Genomic DNA, 21,990 nt, shown 5'->3' on the forward strand with positions numbered 1-21,990 from the left:
GCAAATGTTCTTCTTTTTTGTCTATTTTCTTTTCCCAGTAAGTGTTTCTTAACAGATACACACCCTTTCAGAACCATAGTGTTCAGTTTTGTTCTCACAGTGGAAGGATGAACAGAAACATCCGTTTTTTTCAGATCTGAAGTAAGAGTGGTACTTGATTTTCTCCTCTCTCTGAAAGAGTTTCCCCTCTCTCTGATAGTTTTGACTGACCACCAGGTCTTGGTAGAAGGTTGGTGGATGGTAGGTAGAAGTTTTTCTATATCTTTTGATATTTTTTTTGATCTCCAGTTTTGGAACTTCCTGTTTCTTTGACTTTCCCCTCCATTATGTACAATTATCATGTATCTAATCTCCTTTTTTGGGAGAAATATCTAAAAAACTAAGTTCACCTCTCCTTTGTGAAAGAAACTCATGGACTTCAATATAGAAACTCTTTTGATGTGGTTTCAGGATTCGCCCCAGGATGCTGCTAAGAACTAGAAATCCTGTGCCAGTATCTCCTCTAAAAACTCACATTCTTTAGAGATCTGTGCAGTATTGACACATATGATTTCAATAGCACTTGACCTCAGAAGCCATTTTGATTGGCACTAGGTTCACATACTTCCTGTGTTTAGGTAATCTTTTGACTGTGAAATATATGATGAGACTACAAACAAATGCTAATTAACCAATGACCTGGAATTTCTTTCTCTGCCAGCAGTACATCAACTACATCAAACAATCAATGAACAGAAGTCTAACATTGTAGAAAAAATATAAGAAAATATAGTCTTTGCCTAGATATTACATGTAATTTATAAAGTGAGGGGACACTTCTTTAAAGGTCATGTGACCTATGAGCTGCATGATGATAGGATTTGTGACTAGCAAAGCCATGCATGGAATGCCAGTAACTGCTGTTATCTGTTTGCCTGTGTCATTTTGTTCTTCAACTAACTATTTTAAGCGGCTAACATCTGCACTATTTATGGCTTCCCATCATAGTCTACAAAACTACCACTAGCCAAGCCACTCTCTTAAATAACCACACTCCAAACAGTACTAGACACAACTCAGGTGTCATTATACTATTAGTATGTTTTCAGTGACAGCCAGGGCCAGCATTGTGCTATTTTCGCTGTTCTAGACTTAAGAAAACTGTGCTGCCATGGCAGATTTGCTACATCCCTACTGAAAAAACAGCTTGGACAACACAAGCTAGTTAAACTAGATAAGCTAGTAGATCAGCATAGCTGGTTAACCAGCATAAAGTATTTGGAATATGTATTCAGAATACAGAAATGTATTCAGTCCAAGTTACATTTTGTGAAGGCAGTATTTAGAACACAGTCACGTTTTACATTTTACACTCTCAGAAATAAAGGTATGAAACTGTAAATGGGTCAGTAAAAACTGTAAACTGGGGTGGTACCCTCAAGGGTACATCTCAGTACCTTTAGTCAGGAAACGTGATTGTACCATAATCCATTAAAATTATATTTACTAAGTTGTATTGACTCCACACACCCCGTCTCGTCTCCAGGCTTTTTATTTTATTGTTCTGTTTTAAAACATTAGGTTATGAAAAGGTACAAATATGTACTTTTCACCTGGAAAAAAATATTTAAGGTATATATTAGACCTTAAAACCACTATTGTACCTTTGAGGGTACACTTACATTGTTTGAACCTTGATGAACAAAAAATGCACCTGCACAGTTCCTTTATGTATATAATATAAATGTTTAGTGACTTTTTTATGAAACATATTTCAATAAACAGAATAATTACATGACACACTTTTTCCAACCTTTATTATAAATGTATTTATTCATTTACACATTTATTCATTTTTACAATTATACATTTACATAAATGTATTCTAAATGTAGTCTAAATATCGCTTTTTTATGGAATATGCTATTGAATACATTTAGGACAGTGTATTCAGTATTTGGCCATCACTACTTTTTCAAAGTATTTTGCCCAACCCTGAGCATAGGATATGTGTTTGACCAGTCCAGCTGCATGCCCAGCTTTTTAACCACTAGCTTAGACCAGCTACCAGCTACCACTTTATAAATTATACCAGCAAAAGCTGCCCTTTTTATTCAGCAAAGCTTCACAATCCATAAGCAACAACATACAAAAGCAAATGTCCCACCCATACAGATAAATTTAATATGATAGCACTACTCACACTTTGTGACACACTTTGCCACACAGTGCTTGATAAACAGGGTAGGTATCTGTAAGATACACACAGTGGCCAACGTCTAAACAAAGTTGTTTTCCAATTAAACAAAAATTTCACCATTTCTATGACCTGACCCTTCGCTATAGATATAGAACAACAAATGCATGTAATGTGATGTTAAATACTTTTAGTGTTATCTTGGCCAGCAAATAGTACTTTTAGTGTTAAATTAGCCAGCAAACAGTGATTAGGCTGTCACTGTTAGAATGTGGCTGTTATTTAATTTACAACTTATTTCATGTTAATTTAAACACTTTAAAATCACAGGCTTATAATATACTAAGGCTTATTACTCAGTAACTACGGGGACTTCAGTGTAAACTGGCTGAGCTATTCTTGGGTTATAGAAGTGTGTAATAAAACTTTGGGCCCCTCCAGTGAGTTACCCAAGAAAGGCTTTGATAGCCAGCCAGATTTTTCAGGTAGCTAACATTGCCACATACCAAATGTGTTCCATGTGATTTTTTTTCTCAGGTTTAACTGGTAATATGGCGCTCCACACTGTTTAATCCACATTCTACACCTCCCCTCTTGTGTCTTTGGTTTAGGAAATGGGTAATATTTCACTCCCCTCTCCAAAACTCCAAATCTGATTTATAAATTTTCCTCTTGCAAAGCTGCGGCCTTGGGTGAAGTTGTAAGAGTTTGCCTGTGTGTGTGTGTGGTTACAAGTTGCTAAGCAATGATCAATCTGTATTTAGAGGTGGGTTTTGGTGAGGGGTGGGGTGGGATTAGGGAGAGGCCTGAGCAATGACTGACACATTTCTTTGCCAGCAACAGAGAACTTGATAAAATGATGTAATCTGCATTCTGCATCTTCGGGCATAGTAGACAGAATAATTTGGTTTGGCCTCCCTTGCTCCAGTGCCGCTCTGGCCTAGTTCCCTGGTTATATCAGTGTTTCAGTGCAGCGTCTACATATTGATAGTAGATTGCAGTAGATAGTAGTCATAGTAGTCATATTTAACAGTTGGTCTCCTGCTATACAGATAAGAAGGACTCTAAACAGGTCAGGCACTAGGACCAGGGGCATCCCCCTTCCAGAGGCTCTGAGATGGGGACTCCTTGCTCTAACTTTCATAGCAATCTATTTCTCAACAACTACTACGGACTTGTGCTGCACTGGATGACCGAAGGATTTAGCTTCTTCAGATTTTGGAATTTGGGATTAATTGGCACAATTACACTGATTTTGGAACTTCTGGAATATTATCAGCTCAAATCAGTACTTCAGCTCCAGGAGGTGACAGAAAAGGCACTGGCAAGGATCACTGGATGAAATACTAAGACAGTTTGAGGTTTGAGACACTGTTTCTCCTGTATACTCATTCTACCTAGACTACTTGTTAACTACAAGAGTCCAGTTTTTGGGTCATAGATTTAAATTTTAGTTTATCTTAAAGAAATTGGCAAAAAGCATTCTTCTGAATGATGCCATAGAAGAACCATTTTTGGTTCCATTAATAACCTTTTAATGGATTGATCTGTGTAAATGATAGGTGAGGTTATGAGATTATGAAGTTTAAAGAAACTTTTCATACATTATAGAATTGTATGTCTGAGCCAAAAAACATTTACAAAGCTCTTCCAGAACTAACTCTGGTCCTTGAGATCATTCTAGAAATTGTTAGTTGCTTAGTAGATACAAGGTAGTTGTAGTTTCTGTTTCTGCATATAAGATGCAGTTCTCATTACTCAGGTCCTGTAGAGGACTCTTTCTCAGTTTTTAAAGTGCCAGTGTGTCTGTCTGTGATTACAATTGTGTGGATCTATGAAAACGCCTGCAGGGACAACGCGGCCCATAGACTTCTCCAGTCTCATTTGTCCCACTGAGGTGGGGGTTAGAATGTCTCTCCTCTCCTTCAAACTTCAGGCTCATCAGGTTACAATTGTGATTCGAACTACACCAGACTCAAAAACACACACACATACAAAGGTATGCATACGACTCGTGTTACCTCGAGTCATATAGCGTTGAGGATGTGAGATTGGCATCAGGTCAAATCTGCTACTCTTATGCCTCATATGATTAGACTCCAGACAGACTCCAATCATCACTGTGCTCGTTATCATCGCCCTGCATTATAACATGAGTGCGATCAGCTCCGTCTCAGTTACGCCTCAGTCACTCATTATTCATTTATGAATACCAGTCATTACATCTCATTACATGCCTGGTGCACACATGCAAGTAATGGAGAGGAGCTCCTGACTTTATTTGACATGTTGGCATGCTAACATGGACCAATTGCATAGCTGTTGGATAGCCAGGTTTCTGGAATTTTTACATGGAATGTGATATGAGGGAAAACAGATGTAAGGGCACAAAACCAAGCAGTTATTTGCTGTTTGTATAATTAGAGTGGGCTGTAAGAGACATATTAGCAGGTTCTTCAGCGACCACAAGTGTATCTGAATGTTTGACTTGTTGTTTAGTTAGGGTGATCTCTCTGCTTATCTGTGTGGTATACAGGTCAAACACCAACAGTCCTGATGTTCTCCAGACATTTAGACGCTTGGCAAAAATCTGTTGACTTAGGTATACCAAGTTGGCTTGATTTTTGCAGGCCCTTACGCTGAGTTCAAACATTCATTAAGCTTTTGAGAAGACTGGAATAGACTTCCTGGGCATTAGGGTATTATAAGCATCTCTTTGGGTATTGTGAAATATTTGTTGGGGCAGTACAGAGCAAGGTCTTATAATGGCATGTAGTTTTTCAGGGCAAGTGTTTTTCAATGGCATTTTCTTTTTGTAGCTTGAATATATGTGTGGAACAAAGAATACAATTTGTTTCTGTCCTTGAGCTGCTGATTTCTACTCTTCAGTTAGGGTGCTCTCCATTTGGCTGAAAAGACGAGAATTCCATATGCCATGACTCACCTAAAACATCAGGCAGTAACACATGAACAGGAATCTTTTAGTTTCACTAATCCTTCTTGCTCCTTTCCAGAGGAGTTACCACAACAGCCTTGAGGGGGTGTACTGTGGCGACCTTAGGGCTTCCCCCTACCGAGCTTGGGATTACCTGAAGCAAAACAGGAGAAACAGGAGAAAAGAAATGTGTGGCCAAGGAGCAGCACTATGAAAATAAACACCCTGCGCAAGGACTGAGAGTCAATTATCAAGGCCCAGACTAAATAGAAATTAACAGCTGGTTGGGTGATGTCGTAATGCTTTCAAGGAGTTAGTAAAACCTTTGTCAGTAGAATGAAGGAAAAAAGAACTACTTGTTTACCATATGACAAATTGGGGAGCTCATGCCAAATTGGACTCATGTGCACAGTCTTGAGATATTGATGCAGTGGGTTGTAACTGAGTAGAGTAAATTCTGTCTCGTGTCCCCTTTGAAGATACCAGCCATAGACCAGAAAAGTGTGCTAACACATGGGTTCAATTCTGAAGCACTCTGATAAATACCACCCTAAATGTATGCATCCTGTCCCCGTGCAGCTCTAAATCAGAATTTTGATATAAACCATCTAGAATATTTACCATTTTTCCTCTGAAATAAGCTCGAGAGATGCAGGTGTTTGCCCATGAGAAACTCTCTCACACGTCCTTTTTCCACTCTTCTGTAAACTGTTGGAATAATGTTAGAGGCCTTTATCTAAGGACTGGGCCACAGCCAACATTCGCCTTGTTCTACATTCAGCGATCCTGTCAGAGGTGTTCCCTGTTTCACTACCTAATAGGAGGAATCTATGCATAAAATGATTAGCATATGAGCTTGGAATGGATTGCTACCTTATGAACTGTCTGGTGGTCCTGGTCATATGACTTATCTTTTATATGTATATGATATCAAAATGTTGTGATATTCATTATATATCGTTTCCCTTTTTTTACTATGTATATGCCAATAATATGTTGTATATCTAATTGCCAGATCCAGTATTATTCAGGAAAAAGTAATGTATTGAATTTACTTCATTACATAAACACAAATTTGATTAGTTACACAGATTAGTTTACTTACTTTTGGCAAAATTAGTGCAGACATTGAAAACAGTACTGTGAAAAAGTCAGACACCATTTACTTAAAGTCATTCATTTTTCAGGCGATATTTCTCCTGAACAATCGTGCAAGACCTGGTAGACCACCATGTCTCTCACCATCAGACAAAAGGTACTTAAATTTTTTTCTTTGAGAAAGGAGAAAATCAAGCTCCACTTTTGCCTCAGATCTGAACAATTCCACAGGTGTTTTTGTCCATCCTTCCACTGTGAGAAGACAACTCAGCACTATTAGTCTGAAAGCATGTGTAGCTGTCAAGAAGGCCTAACTGAGAAAAGGAAACAGACAAAAAGGAAATTTGAAAATCAAAAAAGAAGAAGCTGATGGTGTTCTCAGACCTCAACATTACTGAATGTATTTGGGATTGTTTGGATTGTGAGAAGCAGAAAATGCAACCAACTTCTATGACTGAACTTTGGAAGTGTGGAAAAATATCCTTGCAGGTTTCTTTGAAGAAAGAATGGAAGCTGTAATAAAAATGATGCTGAAAAATAAATAACATGTATGTAATAGCTGTTGCTTTGACTGTAACTTAAATATATGAATGGTGATCTCTGACTTTTGCTCAGCACTGTAGATGTTCCCACTGACTGTTCCAGAGTACTCTATGTAATATGTTTTATTCATGTGGAAATGATGTACACATTTGTATCAAGCAAATTTAACGCATTACCCTTTTCAGTGTAATAATCATGGTCAGATTTTAAAAGTCTCATATTTGCTAACATTTAAGAGGAGTTGAAGCCAGTCTACTTTATAGGGGTCATCAACAAACACCAAACCTGTGTTCTTTACCAAGTGCACTCTTATGGACACTGTAATTGGTATTTACCATCCATCTCTGTTTAATAGGCCTGATATGTTTTGTTTCAAGTAGACCTTGCTTACATCTATAATGACAGCTTCTTTTCCAAAGCAAAACCCTCTATTTGTGTACACATCATCGGTGCATGTGAAATAGTGCGTGGCAGGGAAACACGTGTATATCACTTGCTTTAAGTCTTGTTTATTTTAGTTGTGGATGAGCAATCTCCTGTGCTTCATGCAGGGAGGATTTGTGCATGTAATCTAAACGTTGCAACTAATTTCAATATTTAGAGGAGCTGAAGACAGTTGTATACAGTTGCCACGAAACATAATGTAAATCTGAACATCTGGGATGAACTGTGGTATGAGGAAAACAACAGGGGTAGGGACCCTCCTCGTAACTACTAAGCACACAGCCTGAGGCAGAGTGTTTGCGAATGGCGCTCTATGGTGACTTGATTGTAGGCAGCTAAGCTCTAAAACACTTGGTCCTTTTTGTAACCTCTCTGGAGGCTTAGGCTCAAATTGAGCAAAGCTGAGGATACATTCCTTTGCCAAATGTTCCACTATGTACTGATAGTGATATCTGACATAGGGGTCCAAAATCAGGTCATGTAATCTGAGAGAAGTGATACAGATGCTTTCGTGACAACTAGTCCAGTCTGAACTGAAAGATACTTAATTGTTTAAGACCTACAGTGCTTTTTGCATAAACATTGTAGATCAGATGAGAAATATAACCTAGTGATGCTATAAGTGAGACATCACCTTAACATTTCACTTTCAAATTCAGATGTTTTAAGGTCCAAACGAAGACATGATGGCTCCAATGAGATATTTTCGATAGAAGCTTTCAAGACAGCCCATGTTCTTAAAAATAAAGATTCTTGGTTCTGGGCTTGAACATACGCTTCTGGGACATACGTCTAATTGGTATAGACCCTGTACATTACGTGGAGTTCTTTAAAAGGGTTCTTCACACTCACACATTCCATTTTTATAAGAGGTTCTTTAAAGCGACGCTATATAAGTTTTGGGCATTTGAAGACCTCTGTGGTAGAAATGTGTAAATGCATGCAACATTTTGTAACATTAGGTGTGCTTTGGACTCCTGAGCACATAAATCAGATGACTGCAAGGGCCAGCTCTAGCCTTTTGGGGGCCTTAAGCACAATTCCCCCCAATTCAGCATTTAAGTGTAAGCATGGTTTGATCAAACCCTGGTGGCAGTGGCAACAGCATTGCTTTTTTCACTTTTCTTAATTTCACTTCTTTACTTTTTTTAATTAATGTTGTACAATGAATTAACTGTGTCTTTGTTTGTTAGATTTCCTAAGGCTGAAACTTAATCAGAAAGCCTAAGTTGAACCTGCTTTTTAAGACAGACCCCATATTGACCCCCTTTTTTGTCCAACTGCAAGCCAAAACAGATGGCATAACATTAACACCCCCCCTCAAAAAAACCCATACCTTTATCTTTAAGCTATTTCTCCTCATCATACATGCTCCAGATGCATACATTCTCTTATGAGACATGATTAACCAGTATCTTTTTCCCCTTTATTCAAACATCTTATACAACATGATGGTATAGTATTAACCCAGAAGTTATGAGGGGGCCCTATGCAGGTGCTTATGTTGCTTGTTAGGTAGGGCCGGCACAGGTGAGCATGTTAACCCTTAACAATCCAGGCTTATTACATACTAAGGCTAATTATTCAGTAGCTACAGGGACTTCTTTGCAAACAAATGGAGCTATTTTTGGTTATAGAAGTGTGTAATAATACTTTGGGCCCACTGGCTGGCCCATGGCTTGCTAAGGGGTTAAAAGAGTATGTTTAAAGAGTCAGTCAAAACTTGGTGAAGGATTTAGGATGTAAATGAATGATTTACTATTATCATTCTATCTCTACCAGTACAATATGTTGTTTATTATAATGTGTTTGAGACCTAAACGTCAAGCTGGACCTTCTTTTTGAGCCTGTGCATGTGACATTAATATGTACCTTTGACATTTAAATTATTACTTCTGGTATTACAAGGTGCATCTGAAGCAGGCACAACATATTTTAGCATGTTTTTTCCTCCTGATACTTTTTTCAGTTTTAACAAAAAAATCTCACATAGTGCAGCTTTAAAGAACCATTCCTTTAAAGAACCTTTAGGGAACCAAAAGTGGTTCTTCTATAGCATTGCTCCAAAGAACCCTTTCTAGGTTCCACTTGGCTCCTTTATTTTTAAGTGTATACAGTCCTGGTAAGAAAGACTAGAACTTTTCTACCACAAAGATCTGCTAATTCAAATGTATGTGTTTGTAGTGATGAGTAAGAATGCTTTCATACTTATCATGGATCCTAGACTCACACTGAAGCAATATAAAACCGTACCAATCAGGTCAGAGCACTCGGTAGAGTTTACGATCTTCCTTCCTTAAAGAGCGTCATGGTCGTCAGCCATGGAGACATGTTTTCAAGCCTCAGAGAATGAAAAGGTCAAAGTGTTTATTCCTGAACTACAAAATAGTTTACACTCACCTATCCTTGATGTCGTTTCCTTCTTTTACTGGCATCCGGAGTCTTTTTTTTTTTTCCAATCTTGTAAAGTCCTGACTCACCGGCCAAAAGTTCTGAATCAATGTAAATATGTCTTTTGTTCTGCCAGAGGAATTTCTCTAAGCCTCTTACTTCTTTTATAGAGAAGGCACTTTGAACTTGTAGTTTTTGTAATCTGTGATTGAAGATTCTTCAAAAGGCTATTAAGTGATGTGGTGGCCTGCTGCCTGGATTTCACCAACAGAATGGGTGGAATCTGGGAACTCTAGTATGAGGAGTAGTTGTACTCACATTTTTTGTTGGGACATGTATGTGGCTAAATGAGTTTGCAATGCAGGTCTCCAGATGTTGCAAAAGAACCGTATCTAATGCAGTGGTGTACTGTAGTTGTCAGTGAATCTGAAAAGAAACGAAGGGAAAAGAAGTTGACGCAACCTTTCACTAATGTAAACATTACATTTTTCTTAACAGGCGGGAAGCATTTGGAAGCTATGGCTTCTGCCAAATGAGGGCTTACCAAGTATTCACTGACTGAGCGTCCAAACCATTGCATTTGCCCCATTTGGCATTTTGAATATTAAAACAAAGAATACAGTTTGGGCATTAAAAGTTGTGGAATAAGGTCTAACTCCATGGAGAGCCTATCACTGCTGTTCTTGTAGGCTATCGCTGACTGTTTAAGGGCCTGTGTAGGGGAGCTTATTGCAAGCTAATGGATGTGTTTATGTACAGAATGAGAAAATGTCTTAAAGTCCCAATCAGGAATTGTTGTATCTGGCAGGCTAGTTTTCTGGCACGAAAAGACCACATGCTTTCAAACACAAATGCTGTTTGCAGTGGCTGTGACATTGTTTTGACCACTCTTATCTGGGATTTATACAGTGTTATTATGGCATTGTTGTCTCTAGTGGTTGGCAGTACAGGAGAATATGCAGGAGAATGTGCGTGACTTTGTAATATGTGGCTCTATGCTCACTTTCAGATGCCCTCTGGGCACACTGGACACCACACCACCACATTTCCGATCTTCTGTGTATGAGTAGTGTGAGCATAGCAGCGTTCTGTAAACTACATTGAATAAAAAAACATGTCACAAAAAGCTCTCTTCTGGCCTTTAGAGCAACATAGCTCCTCTAGAGGACGTTTACCACTAGAGACTATGACTTCAACAGATTCTGCTTTATGGCTGAAGGAAGACATTTAAGTTGATTGTTAATTCGACCTGGACTTGCTGATTCTGGTCATAGGATCCAGCACATCTGTTTTGAATCCAGACAGTCTGACAGATGTGTGTCCTGTTTTCAGGAGTTCTCATGCTTATGGTTGTGATTTCCTGTTAGTTATAGTACAGTAATACAGCTTTTTTTTTAACTCATATTAGACACTTTAAGTAATAGTAAAAGAAAGGCTTTCATGAAAATGGGAAACTCAACACTTGGTCTCAATTGCAGGCTATTATCCTGTGTAGATTGCTCACTCAAAAAAACGGCCATGGGGCAAAAAGTCTGTCTTGGTTCCAAGATTCCTAGCAAGCTGAAGCTAGCTGGCAGGTGAAGCAAACTTTCCTTTAAACCACTTGGCCTAAAGCATCAATCCATTTGGAGCGCATTTTCTCTTGGAACGACTGCTCCTGAATTTAGACATGATTGTTATGGGTTTATCTTTCTCTGAATGAGCATTTATACTAGCAATTCTATTGCTCTCAAACTTATTATTATCTAATTACAACTAAGATACACTGTCTTATTGTTTCGACCAGTGAAATAAACTTTGAGGCAGTAAATTCAACTCCATTATACCAAAGTGATGAAAGAACATGAATCCCTTTTTGTCAGCTTTACTTTGTTCCTCAAATCTATTGTGCTGCATAACAGACACAGATGGCTTCTCTCTGCCAGAATCCCAAGTGTCAGATAATAAAACACACCTTAGACATTTAAGCATTTCATAATTCTAAATCAAGGCTTCATGTGTTTATTCAGGAATCGTTCTCAGTGAAGTTTTACATAGAACACTGTTTTACTGTCTTCGCTGGTCTCGAGTGAATGACACAATCTTGTGTCTCAGTGGAACCTCCATGAACAGCTGGTTGTTTGGAAGTTGTTCAGGATTAGGCTTATGAGATACGACAAAATTGTGGAATGTGTGTCTTTTCCCTGAGATTAAATCTCAGAGGTAAACTCTAATCATCAAGTGACATTTAGAAAGGCTAAGTTTTATTGTTTCTGGAAATATCTCAGCATCATGGCTGTCATATCAGGCCACTGTTTTGATATAGATGTTTCCTTTTGCAGGCTTGGGAATTACTTTCAAAATGTATTCCATTACAGGTTATTGATTGCCCTACTAATTGCAATCAGAAACATAATATATTATAATCACAACACAAACTTTACAATATGTTCCGATTACTTTCTTATCAAAGACCTGCCACTGACAGTAAAATCTCATTGGCTGCGTGTTTGCACGATGACACCTTTCCCAACATATTTCACGCTGACTATTCATGTGTTGTATTCCAACATTGTTCATAATTGTCATTAATTTTTATTTATTTATATTAAAGGGAAATTCCACCATTTTGTCTACAAAATGTCTACATAGTTAAATCATTAAGATGTAAACAAAGTCATTCAAAGGGGTTTGATGTCAAATGCTCCAATCTACTACTACGATCAACTTTACAGAGTTAGAACAGTTCACAGTGGGGGTGAAAGTAACCAGACAACCAAAAGTTTTAATGTGTCTAAAAGCTACCTCACAAAGTTATTATAAAATGATTACGAATACACTGCTTGATGCCTAAGACATTGATTTGTTGTAGTTTTGAGGTTTTGCCCTAAAACATTTAAATATCTATATTCCTGGTGGAAGCATTTACATTATGCAGACCATTATGCAGACATGTAAAAAGAAATTGGTGGAATTCCCCTTTAATGGAGGAAAGTTTGTGAAATTTCACCATCTCACAAACCTTCTTTGAAAATTACAAATCTCTTTCCTTTTTCTTTTTAAAAATGTCAATTTCTACTCAAAATATTGTATAAATCATTCATTTTTCAGGAGATATTTCTGAGGAGATTAGATATAAAACAAGTTTTTAAATGGAGTTTAAAAAATATCTTAAAAGATAATAGAGAAAATGTGAATCTTAGTAAGTATGAGTTGGGAGACCACCAAAACCATCACCATCAGATAAACAGTACTTAAGTGTTATATCTGAGAAATAGGAGAAGACATACTGATAAAACGAAATTAAAAAATACTGAGAAAAGGAAATAACAAAAAAATTGCTAATCAAACAAAGAAATTGCTAATGTTCCCAGAATTACAGACTGTCCACCCCAGAGCCCATCATCATTGAATGTGTTTGGGCTAACTTAGATCGTGAGAAGCAGGAAATGCAACAAACATCTAAGACTAAACTTTGGGAAAATATCCCTGCAGATTTATTTGACAGAAAGCATGTGTCCCAAAAAGAATCAAAGTTGTAAAAAATGGGTGGATACACTAAATACTGAAAATGACGCTGTATTTAGCCATTGAGGCATCTGAGCAATATACTGCTAACCCCTTAAATGACCAAGGCCCATCAGTGGGCCCAAAGTTTTATTTCACACTTCTCTAACCTAAGAATAGCTCAGCCAGTTCGCTCCCAGGTCCCTGTAGTTACTGAATAATAAGGCTTTATTTGTAGTAACCCTGGGATATTATGTTTTCTGCTTTTTTCTGATGCTGATAAATTAATAACTTGTATGTAATGGCTATTTTGACTGAAAATTAAACAAATGAAGGGTGATCTCTGACTTCTGCACTGTAATGTACTGTAGATTTTCCCACTAGAAACATTTTCTGGTTTTAACATCTCAGCATGTCCAAGTGCTTTTCAGTTTAAAACATACTGAACTCTAATTGTTGGAACACATCAACATTTACTTCTTGCCACATAAAATAGTCAGCTAACACCAAATCAACATCTAGATTTTGGCCCGTAGGGTTACCACACCTCTTAGCGGACTTGAAACAATGCAGACCACACACAGACATGCAGACAGACACACAACCCCTCTGGCCTGTCTGTCTGACTGGGGAAACTGTCCTGCACATTCCTAAATGACGACCCTTCCCACGGTGGAGGTGGAGGTGGTTTACTGCTTGTCCACTTTAGAGCAGTGGCACAGGTGTTTGAGAATAACTCCACATTGCTTTAAGCCCCTTCAGAGCTGCTTGGGGTCCAGATGAATTGCTGTAATAATTTAGGCCCATTTCCTCTTGTCATGGTCAGCCCCTAAGGAATCAGATATGCTCCAATATATCACACCATGCTTTTGAAAGCTACTACACCACTGAGGAACAGAGGCATGTCTCTATATTGCTCTTCATGACAATAGAACTGGAATAATATATCTGTTTATCAGTGTTAGAAAGGACTGAAACATGGCTTGTGTGCACTTGTATGCATGTACTCTTTGTGTGTGCTGACATGCCCTGTTTGATCAGACATCACAAACTAGACATAGTTTCAGTGGAGACCCTTTTCAGAATAACTTACAATAGAATAAAAAAGTCTGTAACTTTAAGTTCATTTTTATTTAATATAATTCTACATCAATTTCTGCAAGTATGGTAGCAATATTCCGATTTCATTGTTAAAGTTTAATTGGAAACAAAAATTCTTGAAATGCCAAATTAAAAATTGTCCAATCAGATTTTTTCTCTGTCATATCTACTTAGATACAGCCAAGAGAGCGCTACCATTAATTAGGAGCTAAGCTGAAAGCCTAACACATCAGACTAACTACCAACATAATGAACTGACAGGAACTGACAATGGAATCAACCAATCATGTTTTGATTTTCAGTGGATGGGACTAAATTTGTAAGAGAAAAACATCATTCTAGGCCTTTCAGAAGTCATAGATATATAGCTGACTGTGAATACTGGCCATTGTCTAATCAGGTTTCAGTCAGTTGTTAGAAAACGGTAGTGGCAGCTGAAGGGCTCTTTACTGAAGGAGCTGCTGTAAAACTGATACATACAAGGTAAAGTATACGTAAAACATGTGTGTTAAATGTCTTTTTCAATGTTAATGTTAACAGCTAAAAAAAAAATTATATTAATTACTGTTAGCTTGGCTCTAACACACTACATAGGAGCGCTAGAAAAGATTAGCATTATCATAGCAGTTTTTGGTTTTGACCAAGTTTTGGCATTTATGCCCTGAACTGAAGGCCTAGCTTTAATAGTTATGGTTGGCCACTACTGAATTGAATAGTGCTATAATAAAGTATAATTGATTCTAACATTCCAAAGGCACAGCACTTTAGGTTGTGATGCATCAATGTATTTTTGACCCGTAGTCCCGGACCACCCGTGCAAAAGAATCATTATTTTGGCTTCACGAGATGAATAGTTTGTGCATTTCCTTTTCACTCTACTTTTCACCCTGACTACAACATGACTGAACAAAAATCCTGAAGTTACAATTTTTATGGAAAAAACTAGTGGTGTTTTTTCTCATTTAAAGCAGTGCATGTTGTAGACATATATGGACAAAATAAGCTCAAAATTAAGAATTAATGTATTACTTTCAATAATTCAATGTGATTATTTTCATTGTGTGAACGGAGGGTTCACCAGAACATGAAAATCAAGTGAATTACCGAGTTGAATGCAATTTTTCATCACTGATATCCATTGAATGCTTGCATGTTCCAACTAATGACAGTTTGTAGCATGCAGTCACAGGTTTCAACTCCTCTGCAACTGTTACCCTCTCATTCTAGTTCATACAGCCTATGTATTCTTGTCACAATGGAGCAGCGGTGTAGGTTTCATTTAAACTTTGGGGGCGAGGAGGGCACTACTCATACCAGTGAGAATATGTGGCACTGGGAATGTGCTGATAAATGGTTATTCAATATGCCAACTCTACTTACACCGAAAACAAATTACTATAATTATATAGTAATTCTAAATAGTCATACTGCCAAGTTTAACAACTCAAAGCTTTCATAACACACTGTAAAAAAAAGTCACAAGAATGCATTGAGTGGGAATTATTGAGGGCAGGGGATTCAGGGCAATTCATACGCCTCCAGACATTGGACGGAAATGACCCCCACACCCCCATATCTAGAACTATGCAATGGAGTCTCTCAAGGGTAACTGTAGCTTTACACTTTGCTATTGCTTTGTTTGCTGCTTGTTAATTTATGCATAGGTTTCCTACATTGGACAACACAGTCTGCTAAAGGCCATTTCAAAGTTGTATGTCAACAAGAGAGCTACAATTGCAGATTCTATCATTGGAACATACAATGCTTGAGTAGCTGGGCATCAGCCTGGACCACTATGGATGATTCAAAGGGTCAAACTAGAGCTATAACAGGGTTAAAAAATGTAATGGCATTATTAATTTAATGCTTTGACAGTCCTAAAAAGAACTATAGTATTCCACAATATTACAAATCAGAAATGAATATCTAAATGTATCTCACTATAGTTGATGATGCTAAGTGTGGTGTATGAGGGCTGGTATTAGGTTCTGCAGGCCACAAGCTCAGAGCCAACACAAAGCCACGCTTCATCCATGAGCTCTTCCATGCATGAATGCTCACACAGAGCTCTGCTGCAGGCACTGGCTTTTGCAGCCTACGATGGCAGATAAGAATGTGTGTGTGTGTGGCTGCGACTGGATGGGGTTCACATTACCCTTTGAAACACGTGCCACTGGGGAACTGTAACCATATGAAAGCGCTCAGCGGTTTTAGAGACAGATTATTCCCTCTCTGGATTCTACGTGTCGCCGGGACAATTGGTGGCCATGCCAGACGGAATGTGTTAAACTGACTTCATTACTGCTAATGAGCTCTAGGTCAGCAACTAAGGGTTTCCTAGACCACCTTAGCAACACCTCACATGCCTCACAGAAAGAACAGGCACACACACACATAAATGAACCACCACATACCAGCAATGGAACAAAAACACTGTTTCCCTAACGCTGCCATACTGGCATTAGTTTGATAAGCAAACTCTGGCAGAAGCTGTGTATGTCTAGGCAATGAAAACTGCAATGTGTGAGGTTGGAAGGTATTATGTGTTGGATATGCTATGCTTTGCAGTGGTGAACCTTGACTATTAGAGCTAAGCTTTCAGTTCAGGCCATAAATGTCAAAACATAGTCAAAAATGAGGAAAAAAAAACTCTCAGATAATACTCATTTTGAATAGCATGTTATTGCTAAGCTAATGTGATTAACATAAACATTTTTTGGCTGTCCTAAATACATACATTTTGAGGTTGTCAAATAAATGTTATGTGTTGTTTAATTACAGACATATTAACATATTGTAACTTTCACCACTAGTAAAGAAGATCCAGTTTATGCGCAAGTCATTGTGCTTTATTAACAGGCTGTAGTTGGCCACAGTTCATAAGTTTGTCTAACAATATACTCTAAACCTTACACTGTCTTGCTTTTTCAGCCTTCAGCATTAGACTGATTCAGTACTTCCTAAACCAACAGAACACAGCACGGGCTAGTTCTGCCTTCACAATAAAAGTCCTTCTTAGAACATACCAGCTAATAAATATTAGAGAAATAATACTCATGCATATCATTCTGAACACACTACAGTATATTTTACCTTGCATGTACCAGTTTTACAGTGACTCCTTGTGTAAAGAGTTCTGGCATAGAGCAACTGACTAAAACATATTGGACAGGTTACAACTCATGTATCTACCACTTTCAGATGGCCAAAAGTGACACCCATTGGAAATCTTGGAAAATTTTCCCACCCATTGGAAAAATTTGATGTGATTTGACTGTTAGGTCCTAATTATGTTAGCGGTAAATATGTTATGTCATATGTTATGTCATATGTCAGTTCATAAACCAAAGTTCTAACCAATGGGAGAGATCACTTGACTATATCTGCATACTGCATAGATGCCATAAAGACAAAAAAAGGAACTGATATATATACATATATGTTTTTTGTATGCTAGAAGTCCTAGAAGGCTCTTTGGATTCCCCACTGGTGTTTTGTTCTAGAGATTGGTAGTAATCAGGAGTAATCAGGCTTAATACAGTGCAAAGCTTTTGTGGCCTGTGGTCAGACAGTGTGTGACCAGACTGATTTGTGCTTCATTTGAGCTCAGAATTGCAGTATTATAGCCCTTTTCGCACTTCAGAGTGATTCTGTTATATTTGGCTAATGTTTCTTTAACAGTAACACAAAGCCGGATTGAGATTTTCTAATGTTTCCATGCACAGCCAGAAATATCTAACTCCATTAATCTTGATTTTGATGTCTTTATACCATCTGTTTCCAGAGGCTTTTTAACACTACATGAACATTTCATGATGAAAAGACTGAACCAGAATTGCTCTTTTCACCTTAAAGGGCCAATATTATGGAATATGATACATACAGGGGAATGAAAAATACATTTGATGTATGTAAATGTTAAGGTTTCAAAAAAACATTCACTTCCCAGTCTATCCAGCCCATTTATAGGAACAGTATGCAAATGCAGCTTGTTTATGTGATGAAACCAATACATTTACATATATCCACCTATTCTGCCTATTCAGACTGTTTTGTGAATAAGGCACAGTACATGGCAGCCAATCAGAACTGAGCACATTTGCATATTGTTGCTCTCTTCAAAATAGCAACTTCATTCATTAAAACAAAAACATTCTTAACTATTAATGTAAGTTAAAGTAAACATATTTTATTTCAAGTTATTCTAGAATATTTCTATTGGTCCAAAAAATCTTGCATGGAGATAGATGTTTGATTGTTTTTTTGGAAAGCATCTTAAAGACACAGCAACAAAAACAGACACTTTAATTTCAATGGATAAAGAGATGTTGGAAAACTTTCATGTAAAAATGAAAGATTATTTTTCGTTTGCAATTCTACAAATACATATGAATTGACCTAAGGGGGAAAAATATGAAAATGTATAATATGGGCTCTTTAACATAAATGAATGTTTTTTTTTCACGTTCTTACAGTAACTGTTTTGGAGATATAACATCAGTAATGACATACTGACTGTTAATAGAGACATTATGTATTTGCATAATATTATTGAATATTCATTATGTATTGCAAGACGTCAGAGGATTTTACTTTCATCGAGTTTTGTGTAATAAACAACTGTCAGTCGGACCAGGGAGTATGGACAGATATCATCTTAGAATTAAACTTTTCTTCAGGCATTTAGAATTGAACTGAGTGTGCTGTTTTTCAGAAAGCCGAGGGGGAGATGATGCCTTGACGGTGGGTGCTTAGACCACAATGAACCAACACTTGCCCTGAGGTCAGACTGGAAAGAATAGTTCACCTGGGCACGTCCCACAGGTAAACACACTCCACACCTGCATTTCACTACTATTACTAGTGATCAAATCAAGTAACAACAAGCAAAGACTTTTACACAGCTTGCAGCTCTGGATTTCTTTAGAAAACATAATTTTGATGCCATTATGGTGCAGGATGTACATTTAGACCTCAGACAGGTACACATGACATTTTAACTGGAAGTAAAACTTTATAGAGAGAATGTTTGAAATTAGCATGTGCTCAAACCCACAACTTTGACAGACAGAAATAACAAAGTAACAGAGGACAGGCTTGCGCCATGCCATCATTACAGTGGAAGCTAGACAGTCAAATCATGCAGATTTCAAGAAAAGAGCCATGACTTTCTGAGCCAGCCTGTCACAACAAAGTCATTGCCTTTACAAGGCCTTTCCTCACCTTCAAAGCGCTTCACAGTCACTCACAGCCTTTGCTTCCTGTTCTGGGTTCTTCTGTAGAGAAAGCATGGCCTACACCCATCTGCACAGGGGTCGTGCATTTGAAAAGTGAAATTCAAAAGCTCCTTTGTGTTTCTGCTGAAGTGTAGATATCCATGGGTAACACCTTATAAGCCCTAGGTTTTTATATTCTTTCCAGTCACATGTTCACAAAGTTTTGAGGGTTAATCCTAATTTTGATGGCTAAACACTTTCTGTCATTGTAAATGCTATAGACTAGTCCAGTGGCTCCCACCGTGATCATGTAATACCCTTGTCTGCACATTTTAGTGTTTTCTCTGCTTTATCATACTCACTTCAATTTAGGAAGAGCAGATTAGTTGACAGTAGGGAAACGACTTCAGGGAAAACACCATAACATGCAGGTAACAGCTCTGTAGAGTTTGGTATTGTGCCTCATGAAATGCACCGATTCAACTCATCAGCTACTTAGCAAGACTTCCATGAGTTTAATTCATGTTAGAGAAGGGAAAATGTTAATCTCCGCAGAGCTGTGGCCTGGAGAGAACCCAGTTTGACACCCTTGTACTACCCATAGAATATTTAGAAAAATGGCTAATAAAGTCTCAGAAGAGGTTCACACTCAGTTCTTCTAAAGTTGGAAAAGATGGTGTTGATATATTTCTTGGGAGTTCACACTGTTTTTTGAAGGGTGCATTTCTCTTTGTTGCTAAGAGTCATAACTGTCAGTTAACTGTGCTAGCAAGTTGTCATTTTGACATGTATAGGCAAAAAGTTTAACTACTGCTATGAACTAGCAAACATAGTGCTGCTAGCTAAAACAAGCTAAACTAAAAAAAACAGCCAGGCAGGGTGGTGCATACAATGTGAGGTGCCTGGTGCACAAAAACAGCACACAAAATGCATCTCTCCTTTTGGAAACAACAGGAAACAACCATGCCGGTCTGCATAACATGTTCTGTAGAACCCTCTTCTTAAGCAGATCTGTGGCTGCTTGCACAAATATTTATCTTTAGTTACATTCTTAAAAAGTACTTCACCCAAGTTATGGGTTGTACTTAAGTGCATTGCATTAAACTTCTTAACTGTTCTTTTCGGTCAAGAGTTATACTTAAGTGTTTTTACAGCACTAAAAAAAAACCCCAAAACAAAACATGTAATTCGTGATATTCCTGGTAACCACAGCAGTCAATCATGTCAAGATAGCTTAATATAGGAATGAGTTAGCCAAGAGGCAATTTGCCCTTGATTTTTTGAAACTTTCTGCATACATGTAGAGAATACCATAATGTAATGTTACACAGTTCACTTGTAAGTATATGTAAGTATATTAGAAATATATTAGATATGTAAGTATATTAGAAATGTAAGTATATTAGAAAACCTAAGGCCAAAATTCACTTCTGCATGTTTTATGCCATCATCCACTGGTGATTACTGGTCATTTGTGGTGATTACTGACTTGTGGCATGTTTTAATTTAGTGTGTCATTTTTCTTCTTGCAGGTCCCGGTGTGCCCATGCAGTGGTCTGTGCTAGCTCTGCTGCTCCTATTCTGCAGCCATACTTTGGCACTGCGATCAGGTGACATCTGCCCGCAGAACAGTAACAAGGAGCAGGATGGCACCAGGACGGCTGACTCCACGCCCACTGTGGACCCCAAACTCTTCAATAAGAGACGATACCGCTCACCTCGTGTGCTGTTTAGTGAACGGCCGCCTGATTCGGACCCTGCAGAGCACCAGGGGTCAGCGGGCACAAAGGGCAGGACGAAGCGACGGGCAGGACAACAGCCCCAGCACCGTGGGGTATATTCGGTGTGTGAGAGTGTCAGCTTCTGGGTGGGGAATAAAACCAAAGCGACAGACATCAGAGGCAATGAGGTAATGGTGCTGCCTGACGTCAACATTAATGAGGTCAAGAAAAAGCAGTACTTCTTTGAGACAACATGTAGCGGGGCCCGGCCCGCGGGCTCAGGCTGTCTGGGCATTGATGGACGCCACTGGAACTCATACTGCACCAACTCACATACGTTTGTGCGGGCATTGACTTCATTCAAGAACTTGGTGGCTTGGAGACTTATTAGAATCAATGTGGCCTGTGTATGTGTGCTCAGCCGCAAGTCCTGGAGACAATGACACTCTGCCTCATCACTACATCCCTTACAATAAGCCAGTATCACCTCACTATAACAGCCCAGTAACATCTGATTGATGTAAATGCTGGTTCTCATGCTGATGTTGTTGGTATGTGTGTGATACCACATCATTCATGAGAACTCACACATGAAATAACAAAGGAGTTTATGAAGAAGGCATTCATTTGATATGCCTCATTACTGTCAGTCATGTTATGGCTTTATATGACTTCATGTCGAGTCATGTGGCAAATATTATAACAGAACGTTTTACTATGCTATTATTTTTCCTGATGGACATGAATCATTCCTGACGACGACAGCATGAGGACTGCATGGATTGTACATATGTTGTTATTGTTATTGTTATTTATTAAATCTGGAGCATTATGTGGTGCACTGAGGTTTAAATGTACAGGCTGACAGAGTTATAGCTC

General features: G+C 38.2%; 1 protein-coding gene across 1 annotated transcript; it reads left to right on the forward strand.

The window, feature by feature from the left end:
* The first annotated feature begins 3,435 nt into the window (after nucleotides 1-3,435).
* ngfb (nerve growth factor b (beta polypeptide)) lies at nucleotides 3,436-21,874 on the forward strand. Its single transcript, XM_036569599.1, has 3 exons — nucleotides 3,436-3,537; nucleotides 18,889-18,998; nucleotides 20,923-21,874. The coding sequence occupies exon 3, from the start codon at nucleotides 20,937-20,939 to the stop codon at nucleotides 21,552-21,554; it is 618 nt and encodes a 205-aa protein (XP_036425492.1). The 5' UTR covers nucleotides 3,436-3,537; nucleotides 18,889-18,998; nucleotides 20,923-20,936; the 3' UTR covers nucleotides 21,555-21,874.
* The last annotated feature ends 116 nt before the right edge of the window (nucleotides 21,875-21,990 follow it).

Source organism: Colossoma macropomum, unplaced genomic scaffold, assembly GCF_904425465.1.
Source record: "Colossoma macropomum unplaced genomic scaffold, Colossoma_macropomum, whole genome shotgun sequence".
Lineage (NCBI taxonomy): Eukaryota > Metazoa > Chordata > Actinopteri > Characiformes > Serrasalmidae > Colossoma > Colossoma macropomum.